At 40.2% G+C, this 26111-nt stretch overlaps 1 protein-coding gene across 1 annotated transcript; it reads left to right on the top strand.

Annotated features, from left to right (window-relative positions):
* Positions 1-4631: 4631 nt before the first annotated feature.
* Positions 4632-22769, top strand: LOC114557187 (alpha-N-acetylgalactosaminidase). Its single transcript, XM_028580550.1, has 9 exons — positions 4632-4733; positions 10295-10451; positions 14910-15050; positions 16395-16606; positions 16732-16826; positions 17305-17466; positions 18053-18250; positions 18462-18602; positions 22369-22769. Exons 2-9 carry the CDS (start codon positions 10297-10299, stop codon positions 22573-22575), a joined length of 1311 nt encoding a protein of 436 aa, XP_028436351.1. The 5' UTR covers positions 4632-4733; positions 10295-10296; the 3' UTR covers positions 22576-22769.
* Positions 22770-26111: the final 3342 nt, after the last annotated feature.

Below are 26111 nucleotides of genomic sequence, written 5' to 3'. Positions count from 1 at the left end.
AGATCTTCCTCTTTTAAGAATGACTTCAGTGCCGTTCTTTGTTTTTTTCTCAAAGAAAAGCTTAATTCCAAGTCTTCCAGAGTCGCAGCCAATGCCGATTCGAAAGAGCGCTGTTTGCCAGCAGCAGCAGCCATCTTCTTTGTTTTCAAGTAGCAGGGAATTCACGCGGAACCGTCGCAACTCTGCCCATCATTATATTATGCCTGCCCACCGATTCTATACACGATGTGATTGGCCAGACTAGAGTTTGGTTTTTCCAGCTCGCAAGCCAACAGAGAGTTGCTAGACGACCCTGGCTGCAAATTACATCTGCTGCTGCTAGGGTGCGTCTAGATTTCTAGGCTACCATTTCACCGTTTGTATTCAGAATACAGAGCTCAACAATGGACCGCCCGCTGTACAAAGACGTGCTGTTTGGTTTTTATCATTTCTGCATTCTAGAACAAAAACATTATTATATCATCAAACTTTTTGTTATCTTGGCAAAATTTTACATTCACAAAACTAAATTCTGTAACAGAAAACCTCCATTTAAAATCTTTATGAATTAAATGCTACAATACGTACAAACTATTCAGCACTCTACAATGATAAAGCTTTAAAGGAATAGGCCACCGTTTGTTGAAATAGGGCTTATCATGGTCTCCCCTAGCTGTAGCTAGGTGGGCCAACGCATTTTTTGTGCATGCATTGTTTTAGTCTGGTGCAACACCGGCAGCGCCGCTGCTAGTTAGCTTAGCGTAGTGAATGGAATCCTATGTTGCCGGTTAGCATGTTGTGAGTAAAAGTGAGCCAACAAAAGACAAAAAAACAACCCAATTACTTGCACTGAGACAAAAAATGCACTGGCCCACCTATCCAAGCCCTATTTCAACAAACGGTGGCGTATTCCTTTAAAGACTCTGGACTGCCTATATGCACGCGCTGACACGTCATCAAGTCATGTTGTTAATGAGGAAATTAGAAATTTCCGTTTTTTTGTACCAGGCTGTAAACATGTTTATTTCTCATGTGAAGTTGGATATTTTAACATGGGGCTCTATGGGGAATGACTGAAGCGGACCTCGAGGAGCTGCAGTTCAGCCCCGCTACCGCTTCAATAAAACACACATGACAAACATAATTTTTAGCGTCTTACTGAGATAGTACTAATTTTATAAATCAAAAATACATCACCTGACACTCCTTTGATATTAAATTCAACACATGCATGTGCACATTTACTTTGCGGGTACCCATGTCCCCCCTTACTCATATCACAGACTGCGTGGCGTGTACTCCCACAAAGTATGCCTCTGTGTTGTGACTTTTTGAGCTCTTTATTTACACTTTGCACAGTAAATCTGCAACTATGCGGACATTAGTTACAGAAAAAACCACAATGCATAGCATTGTGACATTAAATCGATAATGGTAGTCAAATTGCACATCATAAGAAAATAAAAATAAACAAAACATGGAATAAGTTAGCAAGATGGCACTTTTAACTGTAATCGCACATGCTACGTCTAAAGTTAAACACTGTTAAGATAGTTGAATTGTCAGTTTGCAAGCAACACTAAAAATAAAAAAAATACATCTTTCCTCCAAAACTCATTTTGTTAATAAGCAGCCCTTCCCTCCATACAGAATCATATGCCTTTTAGATGTCAAAATATACTATTGTCATAAGCTCTTTTATTTCCAATGCCTTTTCCACCTAATTAATCACTCTAACTAGAACATCTGTTGTGGAGCGTTCTTTTCGAAATCCACTTTGTATGTTAGTCAGTAATTCTCTCTGTTTCAATATATGCGATATCATGCGAACTATTTTCCTATCCATCCATTTGCATAAACAAAACCTTGTGTGTGAAACACACAGACACTCACACACACAGGCCTACACACAAGTTCGAAGCAAGGCGCATATCAGCAGGTTGTTAAACCACTAGAGAAAAAAAATGCTTTTTTCTGTGTGCATCTTCCCTGGGGAAATCAATTTGACTCAATATGATCCTCTCTCTGTCAAAATGTCCATTAGTTCTTGCGTTATTGTTGTTGGCTTTTTGCTGGGATGTTTCATATCCTCCTCACCTTGTCCATGTATAGGTATCGACACTATATGTTCAGCTGCCTCAATGTAGGCTATCTGTCACTCCCGGTAACGCTTGTGGCTCCACCGGCCTCTTTCTGCTGTGAAGTTGGATATTTTAACATGGGGCTCTATGGCAAATGACTGAAGCGGCCACTCGAGGAGCTTCTGTTCAGCTCTGCTGCTGCTCATGACCAACATAATTTTTAGCGTCTTACTGAGATATTACCAATTTCGTAAATTAAAAATACACGACCTGACACACCTTTGATATTAAATTCAACACGTTCATAAACAGTTAAAATATTGTAAAATAGATTTTTTTCATCTGTGAAATGTTATTACAGGTTCCTTTGTCATACCTAGTTTCTCTCGCATGAACCTCCAAAAGTCACACAAAAGTCTTTATTTTGAGTGAGTCTTTAAGGTCAAGCGAGTCAGATGTCCATCCCAAAAAGGCGCCACAGACGCATCTCACAAGCCAATTGCACAGACGGGGAAACATCTTTATTAGACGGGCTACTTTGTAAAACACCGGTGGCAGCAACTTGACAATTGCGCAGTAAGCATTAAAAAGTCCTCTGAAAGCGCTGCATGTTCCTTATGCCACAGGACATGTATGGGCTTAATGAATGAAAAAAAAAAAAAAAAATGAATTAGCCTATCTTTGTATACATCTTTTTACAACAGAGTCATCTCTAAGACGCAATGCAAACACACAACAAAACAATGTTTGTCAATGTTGTCATAGCCTAACAGAACTGTCATATAAGAAAAATGCAGTCCCACTGTAATTTACTGTTTAAAACACTCATAAAATGCTTGTTTGCCATTGATCAATTTGCAATGATTAACATTAGTGTATATGATAGAATAGTGGCATAAGAATGTGCCAGAGGCCACCAAATTTGGAATTTCAAACCCTCAGTAGTAAATAATTACTTCAAAATGTATAACTATGAGTCACTGAAATATATATCTTTAAATGTCCCCAACACAACTCTTTCAGACTGATCTCATAAAGTGTATGACACGCCAATTCGTATGCCATTTTGGCGTGTTATCAAGATGCATAATCGCTTTTTAGCGTGTGTATCAAAGCAATTGCCCACCATTGACCTACATTCGTCGTAGCAAGGAGTATAAAGGGACGTAAGTCCGCAGAGGGAGGATGGGTAAAACACAGGACTTTCACCCAGGAGAGCTAGGATCGCGTCCTGTGTGTGGCAATTTTCAGCCGTTTTTAAGTCTTCCCCAATGTTTCTTTCCTAAACCCAACCGTTTATTGTTTTCCTAAGCGTTTTTCTTTTTTGTGTTACTAAAGCCTTTCCCAGTGTTCTTTTCCTAAAACCAACCTTTTTTTTCTTCTTTTTTTCTTTTTTTTACACGTGTGTGACGTTGTTCTCGCAATAATACGTCACGTTCTGGCGATAACAGACAACGTACCCACATGGTGGGTATGTTTATATCTGCTGTATACATCGTAGACATACACGTGGATAGCTCAAAATGCGTACAGATAACACGCCATTTGGCTTTAGGAAAGTGGATGTATGTGTATGTTTACGCAAAGTCATGATGTAATGTTGACTCTTTTGCAGTTTAGGGCAGTGTTTCTCAAATGGGGGTATGTGTACCCCTAGGGGTACTTTAGAGGACTGCAGGGGGTACGTGAGATATTTAACAAAATGTTTAGTAATTACAAGGCTGTTGTCCAGAACATTTTTTTCCTACCAGAAATGTGACTTTTTTGTCGCCTTCTTTGGACCTATTCTTGCCCTCCTGCCTTCTACTGTCCTTCTACTTTTTACAAGTTCGCATTTTTTGAAGTTATGTCACTGTTTTTGAAGTTGATACTATTTTCGACCTATTCTTGCCTTATTTCCTTCCTCCTTTCTAGCATCTTTCTCCAAGGTTTTGTCTTTTTTACAGTTATTGTCTCCTTTTTTCATCAGCATTTCAATGTTTTTTTCCAGGTACAAAGCTGTTGTTTAGTAAATCTATCGCTGACAGCGCTGTACTGTTCTTCTTTATATAGACTTTTTTTTTCTACCAAAAATGATTAGTGCTGGTCAGGGGGTACTTGGCTTAAAGAAACAATTCAAAAGGGGTACATTATTGAAAAAAGCTTGAGAACCACTGGTTTAGGGTATATTTTCATTTCTTAAAAGCATAGTCATTATTGTCACTGTGTTAGCTTCTTATATAAGCAGTCCCTCAGAAAACACTGATATTTCAACCACTGATAGTAAAGCAACACCAGCATGATACTGACTGCAAAAACAAAAAAAACAACTAAAATACTGAATACAAATGAGCGTATAATAAAAAAATATATATAAAAGTTTAAACAATATGCAACACAACAAATCACCACAATACCACGTCTGTCTCTTCTTCTTTTAAGGCAGCCGGCATCTGTAATGTTGCATTGCTGCTACCTTCTGCAACTTTACTGTACCACCTTCTTCTTGTGTGCTTTTCTCTTCCTCTTCTACCTGTTTCCTGTTTTATCATGTGACACAGAGCAGTCACACGGTACTTGGTTTACCTAACCAGGAAGTGATGAGTGCAGCTCTCAGTAGTAAATCCAGGAAGAAGAGAGGGCAGTCATATGCCTGCAATAACTATACATACACTGACTGTTTCAGGTAAACAGGTAAGAGACCATCGTTTTTATAATTTTCTTTAATTGCTTTTCAGTAATGTAAAACAATCTTGCATTTCTGGTGCGTGTGTTTAGGTAAACAGGATCTCTGTTGCTCGAGTGTACTTTGTCTCACAGTAACTTTCTTTCTCCGGCCAAGATATCAGACCTAATTCATGTAGTAAGAAAACGAAACAGGTATACGAGCAGTTTAGTGTCCCAAATTCCTCATACAATGGCCTTAATTAATTATGAACCTGCTAAACCACCTGTGTTACCCTAACCTTTACCATAACCCTAACCTGTCTCAAATAAGACTCTCATCATTTGGGACACTCCGTTTTTGGAAAATATTTTGGGACACTAAACTGCACGTATACCAACAAAACATATAGGGGGAGTGGTTGTGGGATAGGGATGGGGTCATCTTTATGAAGAGCTGCTAAGTTATTTCATCTATTTTGGTCTGTCTACAAAGCTGCGTTTCCCATGGTGATCTAAATGATGTTTAGGAACACTTTAAAATATCATATTGTTCTCAATTCAATTATCTAAACTTGGAATTTATACCATATACACAAGTTTCATACCACTTCAGATTCAGAGCATATAAACACGAGTTGTTCTGACTTGAAGTTATTAAACTTCAAATGATGAGTTAAATAAATGTAGGCTACTGCTGAGAGTTTACTTATTAAATTAAGTTTTTAAATAAACATGATCAGCATATTAGCTGTTTTCCAGCAGAGAGTTAAAATCCCTCTGTAGTTTGAAGAAAACCGACATGATGGAAACTTTCTGTATGTCTTTAAACCGATGTTAAGTCATGGTCGTTTCTTTTATAATAATAAAAAACAATCCTTGGTGAATGTTAGTATAGATTTCAGTCTGTACGCCCGTACACTCATATTTAACAAGATTAGTGGGAGCAGTTGTTGATTCAACTTAATAACTTAAAGGTTTCCTGTGGATTCTTGACCTCTAGGTCGCTGTGGAGAAGTTTTTTCACAAGTGGGTCCACGTTTTGTTTTTCTCGTGCACAAGGACGCACATGCATGCGCACATGTATGCAGGTTCCCATGTCCCCCCTTACTCAAATCACAGACTGCTTGGCGTGTACTCCCACAAAGTATGCCTCTGTGTTGTGACTTTTTGAGCTCTTTATTTACACTTTGCACAGTAAATCTGCAACTACACGGCCATTAGTTAAAGAAACCCTCACAATGCATAGCATTGTGACATTAAATCGATAATGGCAGTCGAATTGCACATCATGAGAAAATAAAAATAAACAAAACATGGAATAAGTTGGCACTTTTAACTGTAATCGCACATGCTACGTCTAAAGTTAAACATGGTTGAATTGTCAGTTTGCAAGCAACACTAAAAATAAAAAAATACATCTTTCCTCCAAAACCCATTCCACTAAGTTTAATAAGCAGCCCTTCCCTCCATGTCATACTATTGTCATCAGCTCTTTCATTTTCAATGCCTTTTCCACCTAATTGATCACTCTAACTAGAACATCTGTTGTGGAGCGCTCTTTTTTCGAAATCCACTTTGTATGTTAGTCAGTAATTCTCTCTGTTTCAATATATGCAATATCATATCACAAAACCTTGTGTGTGAAACACACAGACCTACACACAAGTTCGAAGCAAAGCGCATATCAGCAGGTTCACAACTTAAAACCAATAGAGAAAAAAATGCTTTTCTCTGTGTGCATCTTCCCTGGGGAAATCAATTTGACTCAATATGATCCTCTCTCTGTCAAAATGTTCATTAGTTCTTGCGTTATTGTTGTTGGCTTTTTGCTGGGATGTTTCATATCCTCCTCACCTTGTCCATGTATAGGTATCGACACTATATGTTCAGCTGCCTCAATGTAGGCTATCTGTCACTCCCGGTAACGCTTGTGGCTCCACCGGTCTCTTTCTGCTGTGAAGTTGGATATTTTAACATGGGGCTCTATGGCGAATGACTGAAGCGGACCTCGAGGAGCTGCAGTTCAGCCCCGCTACCGCTTCAATAAAACACACATGACAAACATAATTTTTAGCGTCTTACTGAGATAGTACTAATTTTATAAATCAAAAATACATCACCTGACACTCCTTTGATATTAAATTCAACACATGCATGTGCACATTTACTTTGCGGGTTCCCATGTCCCCCCTTACTCATATCACAGACTGCGTGGCGTGTACTCCCACAAAGTATGCCTCTGTGTTGTGACTTTTTGAGCTCTTTATTTACACTTTGCACAGTAAATCTGCAACTATGCGGACATTAGTTAAAGAAAAAACCACAATGCATAGCATTGTGACATTAAATCGATAATGGTAGTCAAATTGCACATCATAAGAAAATAAAAATAAACAAAACATGGAATAAGTTAGCAAGATGGCACTTTTAACTGTAATCGCACATGCTACGTCTAAAGTTAAACACTGCCTTTTCCACCTAATTAATCACTCTAACTAGAACATCTGTTGTGGAGCGTTCTTTTCGAAATCCACTTTGTATGTTAGTCAGTAATTCTCTCTGTTTCAATATATGCGATATCATGCGAACTATTTTCCTATCCATCCATTTGCATAAACAAAACCTTGTGTGTGAAACACACAGACACTCACACACACAGGCCTACACACAAGTTCGAAGCAAGGCGCATATCAGCAGGTTGTTAAACCACTAGAGAAAAAAAATGCTTTTTTCTGTGTGCATCTTCCCTGGGGAAATCAATTTGACTCAATATGATCCTCTCTCTGTCAAAATGTCCATTAGTTCTTGCGTTATTGTTGTTGGCTTTTTGCTGGGATGTTTCATATCCTCCTCACCTTGTCCATGTATAGGTATCGACACTATATGTTCAGCTGCCTCAATGTAGGCTATCTGTCATTCTATCATTTTTAGCGTCTTACTGAGATATTACCAATTTCGTAAATTAAAAATACACGACCTGACACACCTTTGATATTAAATTCAACACGTTCAAAAACAGTTAAAATATTGTAAAATAGATTTTTTTCATCTGTGAAATGTTATTACAGGTTCCTTTGTCATACCTAGTTTCTTTCGCATGAACCTCCAAAATTCACACAAAAGTCTTTATTTTGAGTGAGTCTTTAAGGTCAAGCGAGTCAGATGTCCATCCCAAAAAGGCGCCACAGACGCATCTCACAAGCCAATTGCACAGACGGGGAAACATCTTTATTAGACGGGCTACTTTGTAAAACACCGGTGGCAGCAACTTGACAATTGCGCAGTAAGCATTAAAAAGTCCTCTGAAAGCGCTGCATGTTCTTTATGAAGAGCTGCTAAGTTATTTACACTTAAAAATATCATATTGTTCTCAATTCAATTATCTAAACTTGGAATTTATACCATATACACAAGTTTCATACCACTTCAGATTCAGAGCATATAAACACGAGTTGTTCTGACTTGAAGTTATTAAACCTCAAATGATGAGTTAAATAAATGTAGGCTACTGCTGAGAGTTTACTTATTAAATTAAGTTTTTAAATAAACATGATCAGCATATTAGCTGTTTTCCAGCAGAGAGTTAAAATCCCTCTGTAGTTTGAAGAAAACCGACATGATGGAAACTTTCTGTATGTCTTTAAACCGATGTTAAGTCATGGTCGTTTCTTTTATAATAATAAAAAACAATCCTTGGTGAATGTTAGTATAGATTTCAGTCTGTACGCCCTTACACTCATATTTAACAAGATTAGTGGGAGCAGTTGTTGATTCAACTTAATAACTTAAAGGTTTCCTGTGGATTCTTGACCTCTAGGTCGCTGTGGAGAAGTTTTTTTTTGCCACAGGACATGTATGGGCTTAATGAATGAAAAAAATGAAAAAGATTAATCTTTATATATTATAGTATATACTATATTTTCCTATCCATCCATTTGCATAAATAAAACCTTGTGTGTGTGAAACACAGACACTCACACACACAGGCCTACACACAAGTTCGAAGCAAGGCGCATATCAGCAGGTTCACAACTTAAAACCACTAGAGAAAAAAAATGCTTTCTCTGTGTGCATCTTCCCTGGGGAAATCCATTTGACTCAATATGATCCTCTCTCTGTCAAAATGTCCATTAGTTCTTCCGTTATTGTTGTTGGCTTTTTGCTGGGATGTTTCATATCCTCCTCACCTTGTCCACGTATAGGTATCGACACTATATGTTCAGCTGCCTCAATGTATCTGTCACTCCCAGTAACGCTTGTGGTTCCACCGGTCTCTGGTTTGGTCTGGATTAGTGATTTTGATGACAGACACACATTCCTTACCAATGGACTACAAGAGGCAACAAAGTGAGGGTCAAACAGTTGACATTTTTTAATAAGCCCACATTTTTTTAATAAGCCCACATTTTTTCAAGTGCCGCTTTAGGCCATTGCCTATCTGCCTATACACGCGCTGACGCGTCATGAAGTCATGTCATGAAGGAGGAAATTAGAAATTACCATTTTGTACCAGGCTGGAAACATGTTTATTTCTGCTGTGAAGTTGGATATTTAAACATCGGGCTCTAATTGTCAGTTTGCAAGCAACACTGAAGGTAGTAGTAGTAGTAGTAGTTGTTGTAGTAGTACTAGTTGAACAAACAGTTGAGGAGAAAAAGGTGAAAGTAGCAGCAATCGATGTCAGTCAAAAGAAAAGCAATGAAAGCAGTTGAAATGTCATTTGAGGAGTAAGCACTGAAAGTGATTGCGCTTGTGGTGGCAAATTTTATTTTAACCATTATAGATTAATGATTTTAACCATTTGTTTATTTCTAATGATATACCATTTGTTTAAAGATTGTTTTAAACCTCCACATAATCCTGTTCCTTCCTGTAGACTTAAAGGCACCAGTGAGAGAGCTGGCCTTGTAGACTGTGAGCATTAGCATAAGTTATTTTCGCTAAAGAAATTGCAGCTCCTCATTTGTTTATTTCTCGCAGATAAAGTGAAGAAGGCTATAACACTGTGTGAACCGTATCTCTTTCTGTCTCCTGAGATAAGCAGGTGTTTAGTCTAATGTAGGAGACATAGGAGCAGAATGGAAGGTTGTAAAATCATCTGACTGTCTATGGTATTTTTTAGAAAAGTGGCAGCATGCTAAAGATATTTGAAGAGGGGTGGCTTAACGAGAGTTTCTTCACTATAAGATGTTTTGATTTTTAGGTTTCTAGTTAGGAAAGACATTTTCAGTTGTGCTGCGTGTACCTTTGAAACTGTGTTTTCTCCATTTGCAAATGTGAATAAATACTCAAAGACCAACCTTTGTTTTAATTCTCAAACAGTCGTTATTCGTTTTCATTTGATCATTGATATTTCTAAACGCTGCTGCTTTAAGGAAAACTTCCACGACACGCTGTCAATGTTGAACATTCTGCGCAATACACACTAACGTTCCTGATTCCGAAATGTCTGTAAACAACAGTAAAACTGCCATTTATCAAACAACATTAGCAAAGTAGATCTTTACCACCTTGAATAACATGTATGTCTGTTTGGGTATGTGAGTAAACCATTAGTAAATCTATATTCTCCACAATTCTTTTTTTAGAAATGGGGCTCTTAGCAGCAACTCCGCTCCTTGCCATGATCTCACTGACTGTGGCGCTAGACAATGGACTGCTGAAGACTCCACCTATGGGATGGATGGCCTGGGAACGCTTTCGCTGTGATATTGACTGTAAAGATGACCCAGAGAACTGCATCGGGTATGATCAATAAGGAAGTTTCTGTGATTGAGATTACCCTGAATATTCTTAGCAAAGATATTGAAGGTATAATCACTAACAAGATCATTGGGCCTCATTCACCAACCGTTCTTACGAAGAAATGTGTTCTTAAACCCCACTTGCGCACTTTTTACGAAGATTCTGAGATTCACTAATGTTTTCTTATTTTGGATTTGTTCTTAGCTAAGAACAAAATCTACGAACACTCAAGAGCACTCTTACGCACATTTGAGTGATGACAATTTGCTCCAAATAATTGGTTACTGCATTTTATTTAATTCTACAGTCGTTTACAATGATACTATTGTACTGTAATGTATTTCTGATCATTTGTTGAAAAAAAATCCCGCTTCCCAGGAGGTGCACAGGAAGTGTCATGTCCTTATATGGGAATTTGCGGGGCTTTTTCTTATGCTAATTAGGAAAAACTGGCACACGCTTTCAGTTACGAAGACGTGGGATTCATCAATCCTAAGAACACAGGTGCCAACAATTCTGTTGTTTAAGAACACGTCATGAATCCGACATAGACTTTTCTTAGGGACTTTCTTAAGAACATATTTAAGAGAAAACTTAGGAAGATATTGGTGAATGAGGCCCATTGTTTTTATGGGGGCTGTATTTTGCTGTAGAAAGGGGCTGGAACAATGAATTGTGCTTTCAGTCCAACCTTGCTAAAGAGCTTGAGGAGTGTGCACATGACACCAATGCCAGGCTACACATTGCCACTGATTGATGATGACCAAAACTTTGGAAAGATAGCTGTAGACAATTTTTAAAATTAACACAATACATGTTCTCATAATTTTGCTGTAGAAGCCATTTAACATGGAAGTGTGAGACAAAATTCTCACCATGACAGCTAAGCAAATATTTGATAGTTACAATACTGAGGTTAGTTGAATATTTACACAGGGATATTGGGTAATATTAGTAAGATCATAATAGACTAACAGCCAATACATAAATATCCTAAATATGTTATTTTATATATAGAATTATAAATATTTAGATGTTTTAAATCTGCATCTAGATTTAGATGATGATGGGCAGTTCTATTGATTTTTGCAGAATTCCTTAACCCTGTTTGGAAATATTAGAATTATCCATCCATCCATCTTCGTCCGCTTATCCGGTGTCGGGTCGCGGGGGGAGCAGCTCCAGCAGGGGACCCCAAACTTCCCTTTCCCGAGCAACATTAACCAGCTCCGACTGGGGATCGGCGTTCCCAGGCCAGGTTGGAGATATAATCCCTCCACCTAGTCCTGGGTCTTCCCGAGGCCTCCTCCCAGCTGGACGTGCCTGGAACACCTCCCTAGGGGGCGCCCAGGGGCATCCTTACCAGATGCCCGAACCACCTCAACTGGCTCCTTTCGACGCAAAGGAGCAGCGGCTCTACTCCGAGCTCCTCACGGATGACTGAGCTTCTCACCCTATCTCTAAGGGAGACGCCAGCCACCCTCCTGAGGAAACCCATTTCAGCCGCTTGTACCCTGGATCTCGTTCTTTCGGTCATGACCCAGCCTTCATGACCATAGGTGAGGGTAGGAACGAAAACTGACCGGTAGATCGAGAGCTTTGCCTTCTGGCTAAGCTCTCTTTTCGCCACAACGGTGCGATAGATTGAATGCAATACCGCACCCGCTGCGCCGATTCTCCGACCAATCTCCCGCTCCATTGTCCCCTCACTCGCGAACACAACCCCAAGGTACTTGAACTCCTTCACTTGGGGTAAGGACTCATTCCCTACCTGGAGAAGGCATTCCATCGGTTTCCTGCTGAGAACCATGGCCTCAGATTTAGAGGTGCTGATCCTCATCCCAACCGCTTCACACTCGGTTGCGAACCGATCCAGTGAGTGCTGAAGGTCGCAGGCCGATGATGCCATCAGGACCACATCATCTGCAAAGAGCAGCGATGAGATCCCCAGCCCACCAAACTGCAACCCCTCCCCACCCCGACTACGCCTCGATATCCTGTCCATAAATACTACAAACAGGATTGGTGACAAAGCGCAGCCCTGGCGGAGGAGTCCGACTTACTACCGAGAACCCGGACACAGCTCTCGCTTTGGTTGTACAGAGATTGGATGGCCCTGAGAAGAGACCCCCTCACCCCATACTCCCGCAGCACCTCCCACAGTATCTCTCCCGGGGACCCGGTCATACGCCTTCTCCAAATCCACAAAACACATGTAGACCGGTTGGGCATACTCCCAGGCTCCCTCCAGGATCCTTGCGAGAGTGAAGAGCTGGTCCGTTGTTCCACGACCAGGACGGAATCTGCATTGTTCCTCCTCAACCCGAGGTTCGACTATTGGCGAACCCTCCTTTCCAGCACCTTGGAGTAGACTTTACCAGGGAGGCTGAGAAGTGTGATACCCCTATAATTGGCACACACCCTCTGGTCCCCCTTTTTAAAAAGGGGAACCACCACCCCAGTCTGCCACTCCTTTGGCACCGTCCCAGACTTCCACGCAATGTTGAAAAGGCGTGTCAACCAGGACAGCCCCTCCACACCCAGAGCCTTGAGCATTTCTGGACGGATCTCATCAATCCCGGGGCTTTGCCACTGTGTAGTTGTTTGACTACATCAGTGACTTCCGCCTGGGAAATCGACGACAATCCCCCATTATCCTCCAGCTCTGCCTCTAACATAGAGGGCGATTAGTCGGATTCAGGAGTTCCTCAAAGTGCTCCTTCCACCGCCCCTATTACCTCCTCAGTTGAGGTCAACAGTGTCCCATCCTTACTGTACACAGCTTGGATGGTTCCCCCTTCCCCCTCCTGAGGTGGCGAACAGTTTTCCAGAAGCACTTTGGTGCCGACCGAAAGTCCTTCTCCATGTCTTCTCCAAACTTCTCCCACACCCGCTGCTTTGCCTCTTTCACGGCAGAGGCTGCAGCCCTTCGGGCCCGCCGGTACCCTGCAACTGCCTCCGAGTCCTCCGGGATAACATATCCCGGAAAGACTCCTTCTTCAGTCGGACGGCTTCCCTGACCACCGTTGTCCACCACGGTGTTCGTGGGTTACCGCCCCTTGAGGCACCTAAGACCCTAAGACCACAGCTCCTCGCCGCAGCTTCAGCAATGGAAACTTTGAACATTGTCCACTCGGGTTCAATGCCCCCAGCCTCCACAGGGATGCACGAAAAGCTCCACGGAGGTGTGAGTTGAAAGTCTGTTGGACAGGGGCCTCCTCCAGACGTTCCCAATTTACCCGCACTACACGTTTGGGCTTACCAGGTCTGTCCAGAGTCTTCCCCCACCCTCTGACCCAACTCACCACCAGATGGTGATCGGTTGACAGCTCTGCCCCTCTCTTCACCCGAGTGTCCAAAACATACGGCCTCAGATCAGATGAAACGATTATGAAATCGATCATTGACCTTCGGCCTAGGGTGCTCTGGTACCAGGTACACTTATGAGCATCCCTATGTTCGAACATGGTGTTCGTTATAGACAATCCATGACTAGCACAGAAGTCCAACAACAAACAACAATTAGAATTAAGTATGCAAAATACCAAGTTGTCATGTTGCTGCGTTGCCATCTATAGGTGAAATCCCATATATACATTTAGCAGTATTGCCCAGAGTTGGACAGAAGCTGAGAGTGGCTGGTTTTGTTTTCAATTACTGTTAAAATAAACAACTGACTTATGGCCACGCTTATCTTCTGCAGAGATGATACATGCATTTCAATCAGGAGAGACAGATATGCAAAAGGTTTAATGTACAAGAGCATGTAGCTGTACAGAGTATTGGAGATTGAACTCCATCGTTATATTAATACATTTAATATATGATCTCTATATGATGTATGATGATGATGTATGACAGGAGGTGGAAGGGGAGGAGGAGGGATGAACGCCTTTCCTGAAATGACAGCTGATAGCACAGGGAGAGAAGCATATTTTAAAGCAGTGTTGTGACGCTGTGATTGGCCTATGGAATCCGTGGCCGATTCTGATTGGCTTATCAGAAAGGTGTTATTGTTAGGTCTTCCTGAAAGAATTTGCGCTGAGCTACATGTGTCATTGGTCATTTAGTTCCAATTGCAGATTGCCTTCGGGAGGTTTAGTTATGCAACATATGTGTACAGCAGTGAAATATTATGTTATGCAAACAAATTTTAACTGGCATAAAATCTGCTAGGTAGAAATTGGTTTTGTGATATAGGCCTACTGTATGTGTTGAATCCAGGAATAGGACAAATACTTTTGTTTCTGTGCCTCAGGAGTTGTAAGTGGATTAGGCGCTTTATAAATAGCCACACGGTGGTGCTATTCACATCCAAATAATTAATCAACTCTGCCTTGGCCAATGACCTTAACCTTCCACCATATTAAAATGAGAAGGACGCAGAAGTTCTGACTTCTGTATAAATGTGTTTCATGAATGGCTGACAACCTCTGTCTTCCTTTTCTCTGCCCAAAGCGAAAATCTGTTTAGAGACATGGCTGACCGGTTGGCTGAGGATGGCTGGAAGGAGCTGGGCTATGAGTATGTAATCATAGACGACTGCTGGATGTCCATGCTGAGAGATAAACAAGGGAGGCTGCAACCAGAACCCTCCAGGTTGGTCTCCTTTTCTCACTTTGCAGAATCAGCATGTCTGTGCTCTATCAACAGTCATTACTGTGCAATTATTTGTCTTAAAAGCACTACAGTAGAGACTTTCAGTTTCACTCATTTAAATTGTCCTAATGGCCCCCTGAAGTACTAGCCTGCAGCGTAAAAACCTAAATGGCGTGAAATAAATGCTGAAACACAATATAATTAATTTCAGCATTTATTTTTGTAGAATACAAATAATATAGAAATAATACAATTCAGAAACATTAGTATTTTGTTCAAATGAGACACTTTACAATATTTACATTATTCTATCATCACAACAATATGCATATCCAGAATAGGTATTTAAGAAAAGTCTGGGCAGAAGGGAGACGAATCAAACAATTACTCAATCACTTTTATTTGTCACAGGAAATTGTAAGAGGTACATTATATATATATATATATATATATATATATATATATATATATATTTTATTTTATATATATTATATATATATATTTTTTTTTTTTTTTCTATTCTAAATGTCCCTTGATTTCTTTTTGTCCCATTATTTTTTTCTCATTTTAATGCTCTTATCAACATGGAAAAGTGGATCGGCTTGCTTTGTGCTTTTGTCGCCTGGCTTTGACGAGGGGGCGGAGAATTCGCATCAGCTGTGTCCTTGGCCATCAAGTAGTATTTCAGACTGGACGTGCTGCAATGATAGCTCAGTTTACAACGACAAAACACACAGATCACTTTTCTCTTGTCATGGGAACCATTTGGTAACTTTTTAAAAGTAAACTTTCCATTCAGAATCTTATTGGCATCCATTTCGGTGTCCCACGCTCGCCATCCACTCAAAACGAAACGTTAGCCTACTACTCTTTGGCTGGCTTGCAAGCCCAAACAAGTGTGTGCAGCGTGCCTGTTGTTTTGTTTCTGGTCTAGCTAGATCCGGTGTGGTGTTGTAGTTTTTCTAACGTTACTAGTTGTTGCAACAGCATGTGAAAAAAACAAAGTTTGCTAGGCCATAAAGAACGTTAATCTTGCGATTAAAAAAATTGACGCCGTTAAAATGGATTTGCGTTAAGGCCATTAATAATGCATTTAACTGACCGCACTAATGTGTGTGTGTGTGTGTGTGTGTGTGTGTGTGTGTGTGTGTGTGTGTGTGTGTGTAAGCTATCCCATTCGCCCAATACTGCCGAGTACTCCGATTACCACTGGAACCACTGTTGCCTAATCTGATACTTATCTAGTGTAATGTAAATAAGGCCTGTTTAACTGAAACATTGCTATACTCTGGGGTCTATGTGGAATTAGCTATTTGTAAAGTAACTGTGCTTGCTTCCCTCCAGGTTCCCAGGGGGCATTCCAAAACTGGCAAGGTATATCCATGACCGTGGATTAAAGCTAGGCATCTATGCAGACATGGGCACTTACACATGCATGGGATTCCCTGGCACCACACTGGATAAAATAGAGATCGATGCCATGACCTTTGCTAGCTGGGGGGTAGACTATCTGAAGTTTGATGGCTGTAACTCAAATCCTGTAGAACAAATGCTGGGTAAGAGCATACCAGCCTACTGAATGGCATGGAATATAGCTAAATTAAAAACCTATACATTCTTATTACAAAAGCCAAAAGAGATCATGGACTAGCCAAAGTAAGTGTTTTCTTGTGTCACACAGGTTACCCTCGTATGTCCAAGGCTTTGAATGCTACAGGCAGACCTATGGCCTACTCCTGTAGTTGGCCTGTCTATGTTGGAAGTCTTCCAACTAACGTGAGTGTCATCCCTATGTCACTTTCAAATCAAGCTGTTTGGTCACTGGGACTTGGATAGAACTTTGCCAATATTCTGAAATAAGACTGGATGAAGGCAATCACTGCACTGAAACTATCTGGATGGATTGTCATGACATTTTGTACAGATATTCATGTCTCACCTACTGTAATCAGAATCAGCTTTATTGACCAAGTATGTGTACACATACAAGGAATTTGACTCCCATTTTTGAATTGCTCTCAATGTACAGAAATAGCAGCTATACATAACATTATGTCTGCTAAATATCACCATGTTAACTTGTTGAAGTAAGCATCTAGCTCAAAGTTAGTACACCCCACAGTCTCTAGCATGGCTGTAGACTCTTAGTCTTGTATTCACTATTTGTTTAATATGTTGTTTACACAATTCTTTAGCAAAAGGCACATGCTATTTTTGTTGATAGCCTTAACGTCTGTTTCCCTGGTCCTACCAGGTGAACTACACTTTTATGGGCGAAATTTGTCACTTGTGGAGAAATTACTATGATATCGAGGACTCATGGGACAGTTTGCAAAGCATCATTGAGTGGTTCTCCAACAACCAGGATGATCTGCAGCCGGCTGCGGGGCCTGGACGATGGAATGACCCTGACATGGTATGATGGATTTGTCTTCATTACTAATCCTATACCTTAAAACATTACACAACTGATCATAGAGGCAATCTGAACCCTTACTGCTGTCTCTCAAGGTGCAATTACACTCAAGGTTATCCTGTTCTGAAACAAAGTAAATACATTTTCTTAACTGCATTTTTGTATTGGGTTTGTTTGGGTTCATACTGTCCGATTGCAAACAAACCTTGATTAATATACATAAGTCATACGATACACAGGTAGCTTGCTTATTGGATAGAGTTTGGCTAAAGTCATCCTTTCCCTGTGACAATAGCTGAGTCCATGTCCACAATAATGTGATTACATTGGATAACACATCTTTGCCACGGTAGGCCTTCTATCCACACTAAGCTGTTGTGTTTCTCATATAACACAACAGCTTTTCAAAAACACGACACAAGACTGAAAAAACTGTCTTGTGTATAAGCAAGACACAATGCAAGGCTTTCCAAAGTTTGCTTTCACAGATGAGTGGTTGCTGTGTGGCGGTAATGTTAAGTTCTTCTTAGCTTTACCTTATTCATTCGCTCTTCATGCCTCACATACCTTTGCTATCTCTCCTCAGCTCATCATTGGAAACTTTGGTCTTAGTGTGGACGAGGCTCGCTCTCAGATGGCCCTGTGGGCTATAATGGCTGCACCTCTCATCATGTCTAATGACCTTCGAAACTTGGACAGCAGATCAAGGGCCATCCTGCAAAACAAAGTGGCCATTGCCATAAACCAGGACCCCATGGGAATCCAGGGAAGACGCTTGTTGCAGGTCATCATCATTATTAAGACATCAGTTTATTTAGTGAAGAAGGCTAGGAAATAATATACACAATAATACACTAATTTCAATGGTGTTGAACATTAACAGCGAGGTGGTGGGGGGAAATTTGGAGTCAGAGTTTGGCACTAAAGAAAAATCAAGGTGAGTGCCTATAAGGAACAGGCTAATATTTGGAGTGTGTGTGCGTGTTGTTGCACAGGAGAAGAGTCGTATTGAGGTTTACTGGAGGCCTCTGTCTCATTCAGCCAGTGCCCTTGTGTTCCTGAGTCGACGGACAGACATGCCCTACCGCTACCGCAACTCTCTGGCTAAACTCAACTACGATACTGGCAACTATAAGGTTTGTACACCCTCATGACTGGTATTAGCTGCCATTAGCTTATTAGTTCAGGTAGCTTTGCAAGTGTTCTATTAGCTGACTCAGCCCCAAGGTGCCAGGAGCCAAACCTGGAAAGAAAACCACCAATGGGCACTGTATTCCCTGTCGTCAAACTTGCCACCTCCCGGCATGGTGACTCCAGCCGTGTTCACTGGGAGCACCTAGTCCCAGCAAAGTCAGCTAAATTGGTAGCATAGCAGGTGAACGTAACGCACATTCAGCGTTATCGGCTACTGTATACTCCAATAAAATCTGCGACAAAACAAGTCCCTCCCTAGCTTCCTGTATTCACAGTTAACACGTAAATACATGGAATCAAATATATTGCTAGCCGTTAACAGTTAATGGAGTTCCCAGTGAAGATGGCCAGACAATATTGCCAATCGATTTATCACATTTACAATGTAAAATATTGGTATGAGTGAAACCCTGAAATCTTGGCAAGATTAGATACTGCCATTAGGCATGTAGCTCATAGTAAAAAAGTATCCAACTTCTTCAAGTTATTGTTTTAGGTATTAGGCTAGTAATCATCAAATGTAAATTACCTTGTCTTTTTTAGCCTAAAATACATGGGCGTCGGAAAGTGGGTGGGACCAGACCCACCCAATTTTTGGGATCAATGATATCGGACCAACTCACTTTTACCCACTTTAATCAGCGCATCTCTCTGTTAAGTTTTCAGAGCGCCGTCATTCAAATCCATTTCACTTGAGGAATGCCATAATAAATTAAACTCCATTCCGCATTTTAGCTACAGCGTTGACTTCCACGCTGCTGCTTCCTCAAATCCATTCCACTTTGCTCATTCAGAGTCCATATAAATTAAACTCCATTCCGTGTTTTCACTACTGCTGCACTCCCGCGACACAGCAAGACCAACAAGCATCATAGCGTGGTCGGGTTTGCTCAGTTGGTAGTAAAGGCGCACATATATAGAGGTTTAGTACTCGACGCAGCGGCTGTGGGTTCGACCCCGACCTGCGGCCCTTTGCTGCATGACATTCCCCCTCTCTCTACCCTGTGGAAATAAAGGCCTAAAAATGCCCCCCAACATTTTTTTATAAAAAAAAACAAACAAGCATCTTCAGAAAGCAGGTTTAGTGAAAACTCTGAGTTTGTTAACCCTGAGATGAGGGAAACTCTGGGTTTTCTGTTTCAGAAAAGGAGGTTAATGAAACCTGAGAGAGAGGGGATAACTCCAGCCCATTTCAGAAAGAGAGGTAACTTAACCTCAGAGCCAGTTACTGTGGTAACTGAAACTGTGAACCTAACCTGGTCATGGGAGCAGGTTTTCTTCAATAAACCTTGAGTTTCTCTCTGTCTCCTCCCTCTGACACAGCGCTCTTTCATGTCCTCATTCATTCATTCAGTCTGTATCAGGCTGAATGATTTATTGGTTGGTTTATTAACTGTGTTAGGCAGACTATAAAACGTTTTTATTTTCTCAAAACATGGCATTTCCTTGTGTCGACGATCCCGTTGATGAAGAAGCTGTATTACTCCGCAGGGAGTTAAACATACTGTATGTCGGGAGATGATATCGAGGCCCCAACTATAGATGCATTTTAATTTCCAGATACTAGCCTACCTATTTGAACGGTATGGTTTTTCCTCCCAGTCTATCAGTTATGTAGCTTACATAACCTTATTATCCTCATATCACTAACGTCACCCATCGTGGACATGCTCTACATCCCAGCAGATTCTTTGTGTCGCATTTTTTTTTGCAAACAGCAGTTTTCTTTACAACATTGGTGATGCGGAGCATATTAGTAAAGCCACTGTATAGGCACCGTCAGAAGAGTGTGACTTGCTCTGAAACGTTTTTTAAACGTTTTTGTAGTATTCCCTAGAAACAAACCAGTAAGCAACATTAAAAAGGAGTTCCACAGTATTGCAGGTAAATTATGTAAACCCTTTGAAATAAAAGAATATGAATTATAATGATATTAATGATGGTGCTGCAGCCTCAGAATGGGATTAGAAGGCCTAAGACTTTTTCTCCCACAGGATTGCACCTAAATGAAATAGATTATAGGTGCAATACCATTTCACCAGTAATATTATACTTATGATTAAATATGAAATGAATACACTATATTGGAATTTACGCATTTACTCTTGCAGCAATTTTCTCCCACGCAAATTCTCTCTCTGTTGCAGCAGCGGCTGTGTTGCTTTTTGAACTAAATATATGTTCAAAGTCGCTCTATGTTTAAGTGAATGTTCATTATTTGTTCGCCTGTTGCTTTTAAAGGCATTGCAGCATTGAATTACAGTACACTTACACATGTTGTTATAATGGTAACAGTTAGCTGACATTTTGCTAGGCTAGCTAGCTATCAACCAGTGTTAGCAGCGCTTTGAATCGGTCAATTAGAGAAGCTAGTTGTTGTACCACTGCTGTGTGTTGATATTAAAGCCATGGTGCTACTGTATTGTTATCTTCACTGACTAGCAAGGGAGGACCCACCCACATTTTTTTGCTTCCGAAGCCCATGCTTAAGGGACTGTTCGTTATTTATTTCACGGGCCACTGGAAAAGTTTTGGAATCTTTAGTCAAAATAGACCTGACCCTCCCTTCACCAGAAATACATTTGGGATGACCCTCCAAAATGATTGGGAAAAAGGGATGACCCTCCCCAACAATTCATTGATGCCTTCCGTACTGGTTTGCGCTTGGCAAAGATGTACATTTGCCCAATGTTTTTTTTTACAGCCATTGCAAATGTGACTAAACCTCTGCATTCTCATCTTATACATCACACTTTACTCACTAACATTGTTGTAGAAACACAATAAGCATGAAAACTAAATGCACACATCCTGCATTACTGCATTACTTCAAATACTAACTTACTCATCTAGTAAACTAGTATTCACATGAAATAAAAAAATAAAACATTGAGACCATTCAACAAAGCACACTGGGTAATAACTGGTTGCTATGGACTCGTCACTAGGCTTCCTCAGTCATTGTATATTTTAGCATAGTTAAAGCTGCCAAAGCTGAACATTATCCACAACTCCATTTCTCAGACGAGCGTCAATTTGGGAGCTTGCATGCTACCACTCCTTCCTTCTCAAATGCCTTGAAAAAGCTGTCGTTTGTACAATTTCACAAATAATCACCGGGACCGAAAGGATATTTGAGTTGGGTATGGCTCCAGCCTGTAAACCTCCTGTCTCATGCCCTCCCGGCTTGGTGCTGTCCGCGGCGCGAGCTTTGACTTTTCAAAATAAAAGCTTGCGTCTGGTCTGCTATATATTTTCGTACGGTGTTTTGGATGTTTTTGAACTAAACAGTACAGCAATCATGCTAATGAATACAGTTATTTTTTCAGCAGATGTTGTTACAACACGATGGAGCTAGCAAAGCAGTTTTGGGTTTATATGTGCGAGCGGGATTTATTTAGTTTGGAAAATCCCACGGTCTCTAAAGCTACAGCTCAAAATTGTCTGGCTGACTAAACAAGGAGGGACCCACCTGCTAGTGATAGGAGCCGAGAGCTACATGGATAAATATGCACCAAACAAGCCACTTTGAAATTTTGCTGTTCTCATGAATACAAAAGTTGGGTGACCATCCACCTACACTAAAATAAATTGGATGACCCTCCCATCAACAAAGAATAAAAAGATATGACCCTCCCCTATTTTCCTCCGGTGGTCCATTCCATAAATACCGATCAGTTCCTAAATATGTTCTTTTCTTTCTTTTAGGTCTATGATGTGTTTACTGGCTCGACGATGAAGGTGTTGAACACCACCACAGAGTTCTCCGTCTCCATCAATCCCTCAGGTGTTGTCATGTGGTATGTTTACACAGAACAACAATCCAAACAGATGGAGATACTCCACTACCAGCAAAAGAAAGCCTCACCGTTCACATTACACAAAGCTAAACCTGGGCATCATACTGTGTTATGAAGAAACGTTTGCGGAAAGGAAAAAATGCTAAGCTGGTATTTTATAGAATCATTTAAAAGGCGGACAGGCTCAATCAAAGCCATCTCAACCCGATTTTGAATTATCGTTGAACAGATATATATTCTTTTGCACTGATGTTCACGAAACCAAATATATATATATTGTGTTCTTTTTTTAAAGTGATGGTTCGGAGTAATTTCACCCTAGGGTGCTTTGCACCATGACCTCGAGCCAAACACCCCCCAGAAGCTTTTTTCACCTGAGTCGAACATTGGGAGAGTTAGCGTAGAGTAGCGTTATCAGCTGAATAGCTTAGCGCAGGGGCTAATGGACCCACGTTTGTATCTCGTAAATGACCCCACTAATAATGCCCGAAATGATACCAAACGTCTACAGTAATACAAATAGGTTATGCACTCATAAAATGATGGATTGGAAAGTTTGTAAATACACCAGAAGTTTATGTAAATAACACTTGCCTGCAGGCTTATGCTCTCTGCTGTTGTTGTTGCCGTTGTTGTTGAGTGGTTAGGGCCGTCTACAAATTACAACACCCAAAAGAGATGCAACAACAATATTTTTTAATTTAACTTTTTTCTTTTAAAGTAAGTGCTGTAGTATAACTAGCAGGCGACAAGTAATAATTGAGGTAAGTTTGGAGACATTACCTTATTTAATAATTAAATTAATAAATATTTTTGTTGTATCTCTTTTCGGTGTTGTAATTTGTAGACGTCCCTAAGCCCTAAGCACTCGTCTAACTGCAGGTAGTAGCAGTAGCAGCAGCAGCAGCTAGCAGAAGAGAGCAGGCAAGTGTTCATAAACTTCTGGTGTATTTACAAACATTCCAATCCATCGTTTTAATGAGTGCATAACCTATTTGTACTACTGTAGACGTTTGGTGTCTTTTAGGGCATTATTAGTGGGGTAACTTGCGAGATACAAATGTGGGTCCATTAGCCCCAGCGCTAAGCTATTCAGCTGATAACGCTACTCTTTGCTCACTCTCCCAGGTGAAAAAAAAGCTTCTGGGGGGGTGTTTGGCTCGAGGTCATGGTGCAAAGCACCCTAGGGTGAAATTACTCCGAACCATCACTTTAATTGTTTAGAGGTGCCTTTCCCTTCAATTTAATAAAACATTTGTTGTCCTTTTTTAAGATGTTTGTGCCACAAGGAATTTTGTCAAAATATAGATAAAATTGTTACATAATTAATACATAAATTCAGGGGAAGTAACAATTCTATAGTTTTTTTTGTGTACGTATTTTGTGTACTTACAAGCTGACCTGACAATCATGATAGAGACTTAGCAATAGGGTTGGGTACCGTTTGGATTTTTACGATTCCGATGCCAAACCGGTACTTTTAAAACAATTCCGATTCCTAACCGATTCCTAAACCGATTCTTGAAAATTACATAAAAGAAAGGCTTTGTTATGGAGTTTTTTTTTTTTAGTGAATGGTTAATATGCTTTTACGTCCGTTTTGGTGAGCCCAGAGGGAAAATATGGCATTTTAAAAGTAGCCTACATTTACGGTAGTTAGCTAACGGTTTTAGGTGTTGTCTGTGTTTTCATCTGTTTCATCTCTGACCCTCCCACTGTTTGTTTTCACTTCATTAAAGTTAATTCGAACATTTTGGTCACCTAAAAATTTCTGTTCAGCATTCTGTCAACCGAGCTAGCTAGCTACTGCTACCTCTGTTATAAATATTTTAGCATGTGTGAGCACATACATCTAAGGCAGACTTTCTCGACCACTAGGCCGCGAGTACTGTCTAGTGGGCCGCAAAATGTTTTCAACTTGAAGTTCACTTTTTGTGAGCAAAGATATATTTCTTTAATAAAGTAGATTAATCTAATAATATGATGGCAATTGGATGCTCAAATTGTATTAAGTTTATAAACCTTTTATTCAAAATAATTAATACAAAAAAACAATGACGTGGCATTAGTATTAGAGATGCAACAATTATAGATTTTGTTGTTACAAATATAGTCTGAGAAATAATCATGGATTATGCATTCATTAATTTCACAACACTAATGTATATAATCACATGAACACTTCCGTGTTCATGTGTTATTTAATGCTGCCTTAACACAATAATAACCAATAATAATAATAATAACCAATGGCTCTTTTGATGAAATGGATCACAAAATGATTTAGTGTTGTAAGTTGGTACATTCTTTCAATATTTCTTTTGGACCTGAGGTTTATTACTGAGATAGAGGACTTGGTAACATGGTTAAGATCTTGTTGGTTTTTATATAAATGTATAACATGTATAACATAAATAATACTATAACATGGATAACAAATCACAATGAAAATAAAAAAAATAACCTTTAAATAAAAGTGTTTGTCTCTTTGAATTAAATATAAGTTAGATGCTATGTATTTCCATTTTAAAGAAAACAAATGTAGTCAAAGGCTGCTGTCTGCAAAGCTCTTTTGACCATTTACACAAAATTGTTTTATATTTTTGGTTTGTGTATTTTTTATTATTTTGTAGTAGAGAACCTAGAAACATGGTGAAAAAAATATCTAGCTGGCTTTTGACTTAAACAGTAGCTTCCTTTTGAAACATAAATAATACAGTACAGTGCATAGGCGGCGCTAGGCTATTTTTAGGGGTGCTGAAGCACCCCTAAATATCATCTCAGCACCCCTGAAAATAAAGTCCTTATTGTGATAATGTGAGATCGTTTAGTGCTCAAAGTAGTGGCGGTTTTTGGCACGGGCGAACCGGGCAGCCACTTAACTTAAAAAAATATATAAATAATCCTCTGTGCTGCGAAGCGTTTTTCTGTTTTCTATCATTTCACTGTGTGGGGAATTGGCAGATCAGCGCCCCCAGCAGCTGCAGGCGCCCTGCTTGCTGAGAGAGGTCAGCACCCCCTACTTTCACAATAAAATGGACTAGTCCGTCCCACAGTGCGCCGCCAAAGATAAACAAACGGTGACAGGAGAAATGGGAAGTACACGGAGACGGAGAAAGACGAGTCTAAACGGTCTAAACCTTTCTGTTATGTCAATGGTCTAAACGCCAAAATGAAAAAAAGTTACCCAAGCGGCTCAAATAAAAGAAAAAAGCGAAAAGACATGTTTTCGGGAGTAGCAGGACCTTCATCAGCTCTACTTTGGTAGCCTACACAATGCATTCTCTGTTGATTAGTTGATTACATTTGCCTTCTGGTTGACAGCACAAAGGAGCGAGGAGAATAGAGAGGGAGAAGGGCAGAGAGAGCAAGATGAACAAGGTGAGAAAATGGCTAGGTAGCCTATAAGACATGTATATGGTAGGACTACTGTGTTTTATTTTCTCTTTTATTTGAAGAATATTTTCTAGTTGATTACAAAATGTTTTGTATGTGATTGTCAGTGATAGGACGGAGGGAAGGAGATAGAGGGAGAGAGGAGGATGGGGAGAGAGAGAGAAAGATGGAGAGAGAGTGGACAAAGAGAGGGACCTGGAAGAACCAGGTGAGAAAGTGGACATATATTATACGGGCAAAAACACTTAAAACATT

Source organism: Perca flavescens, chromosome 6 (genome assembly GCF_004354835.1).
Source record: "Perca flavescens isolate YP-PL-M2 chromosome 6, PFLA_1.0, whole genome shotgun sequence".
NCBI classification, from domain to species: Eukaryota; Metazoa; Chordata; class Actinopteri; order Perciformes; family Percidae; genus Perca; species Perca flavescens.
This window is presented reverse-complemented; position numbering and strand designations above follow the sequence as displayed.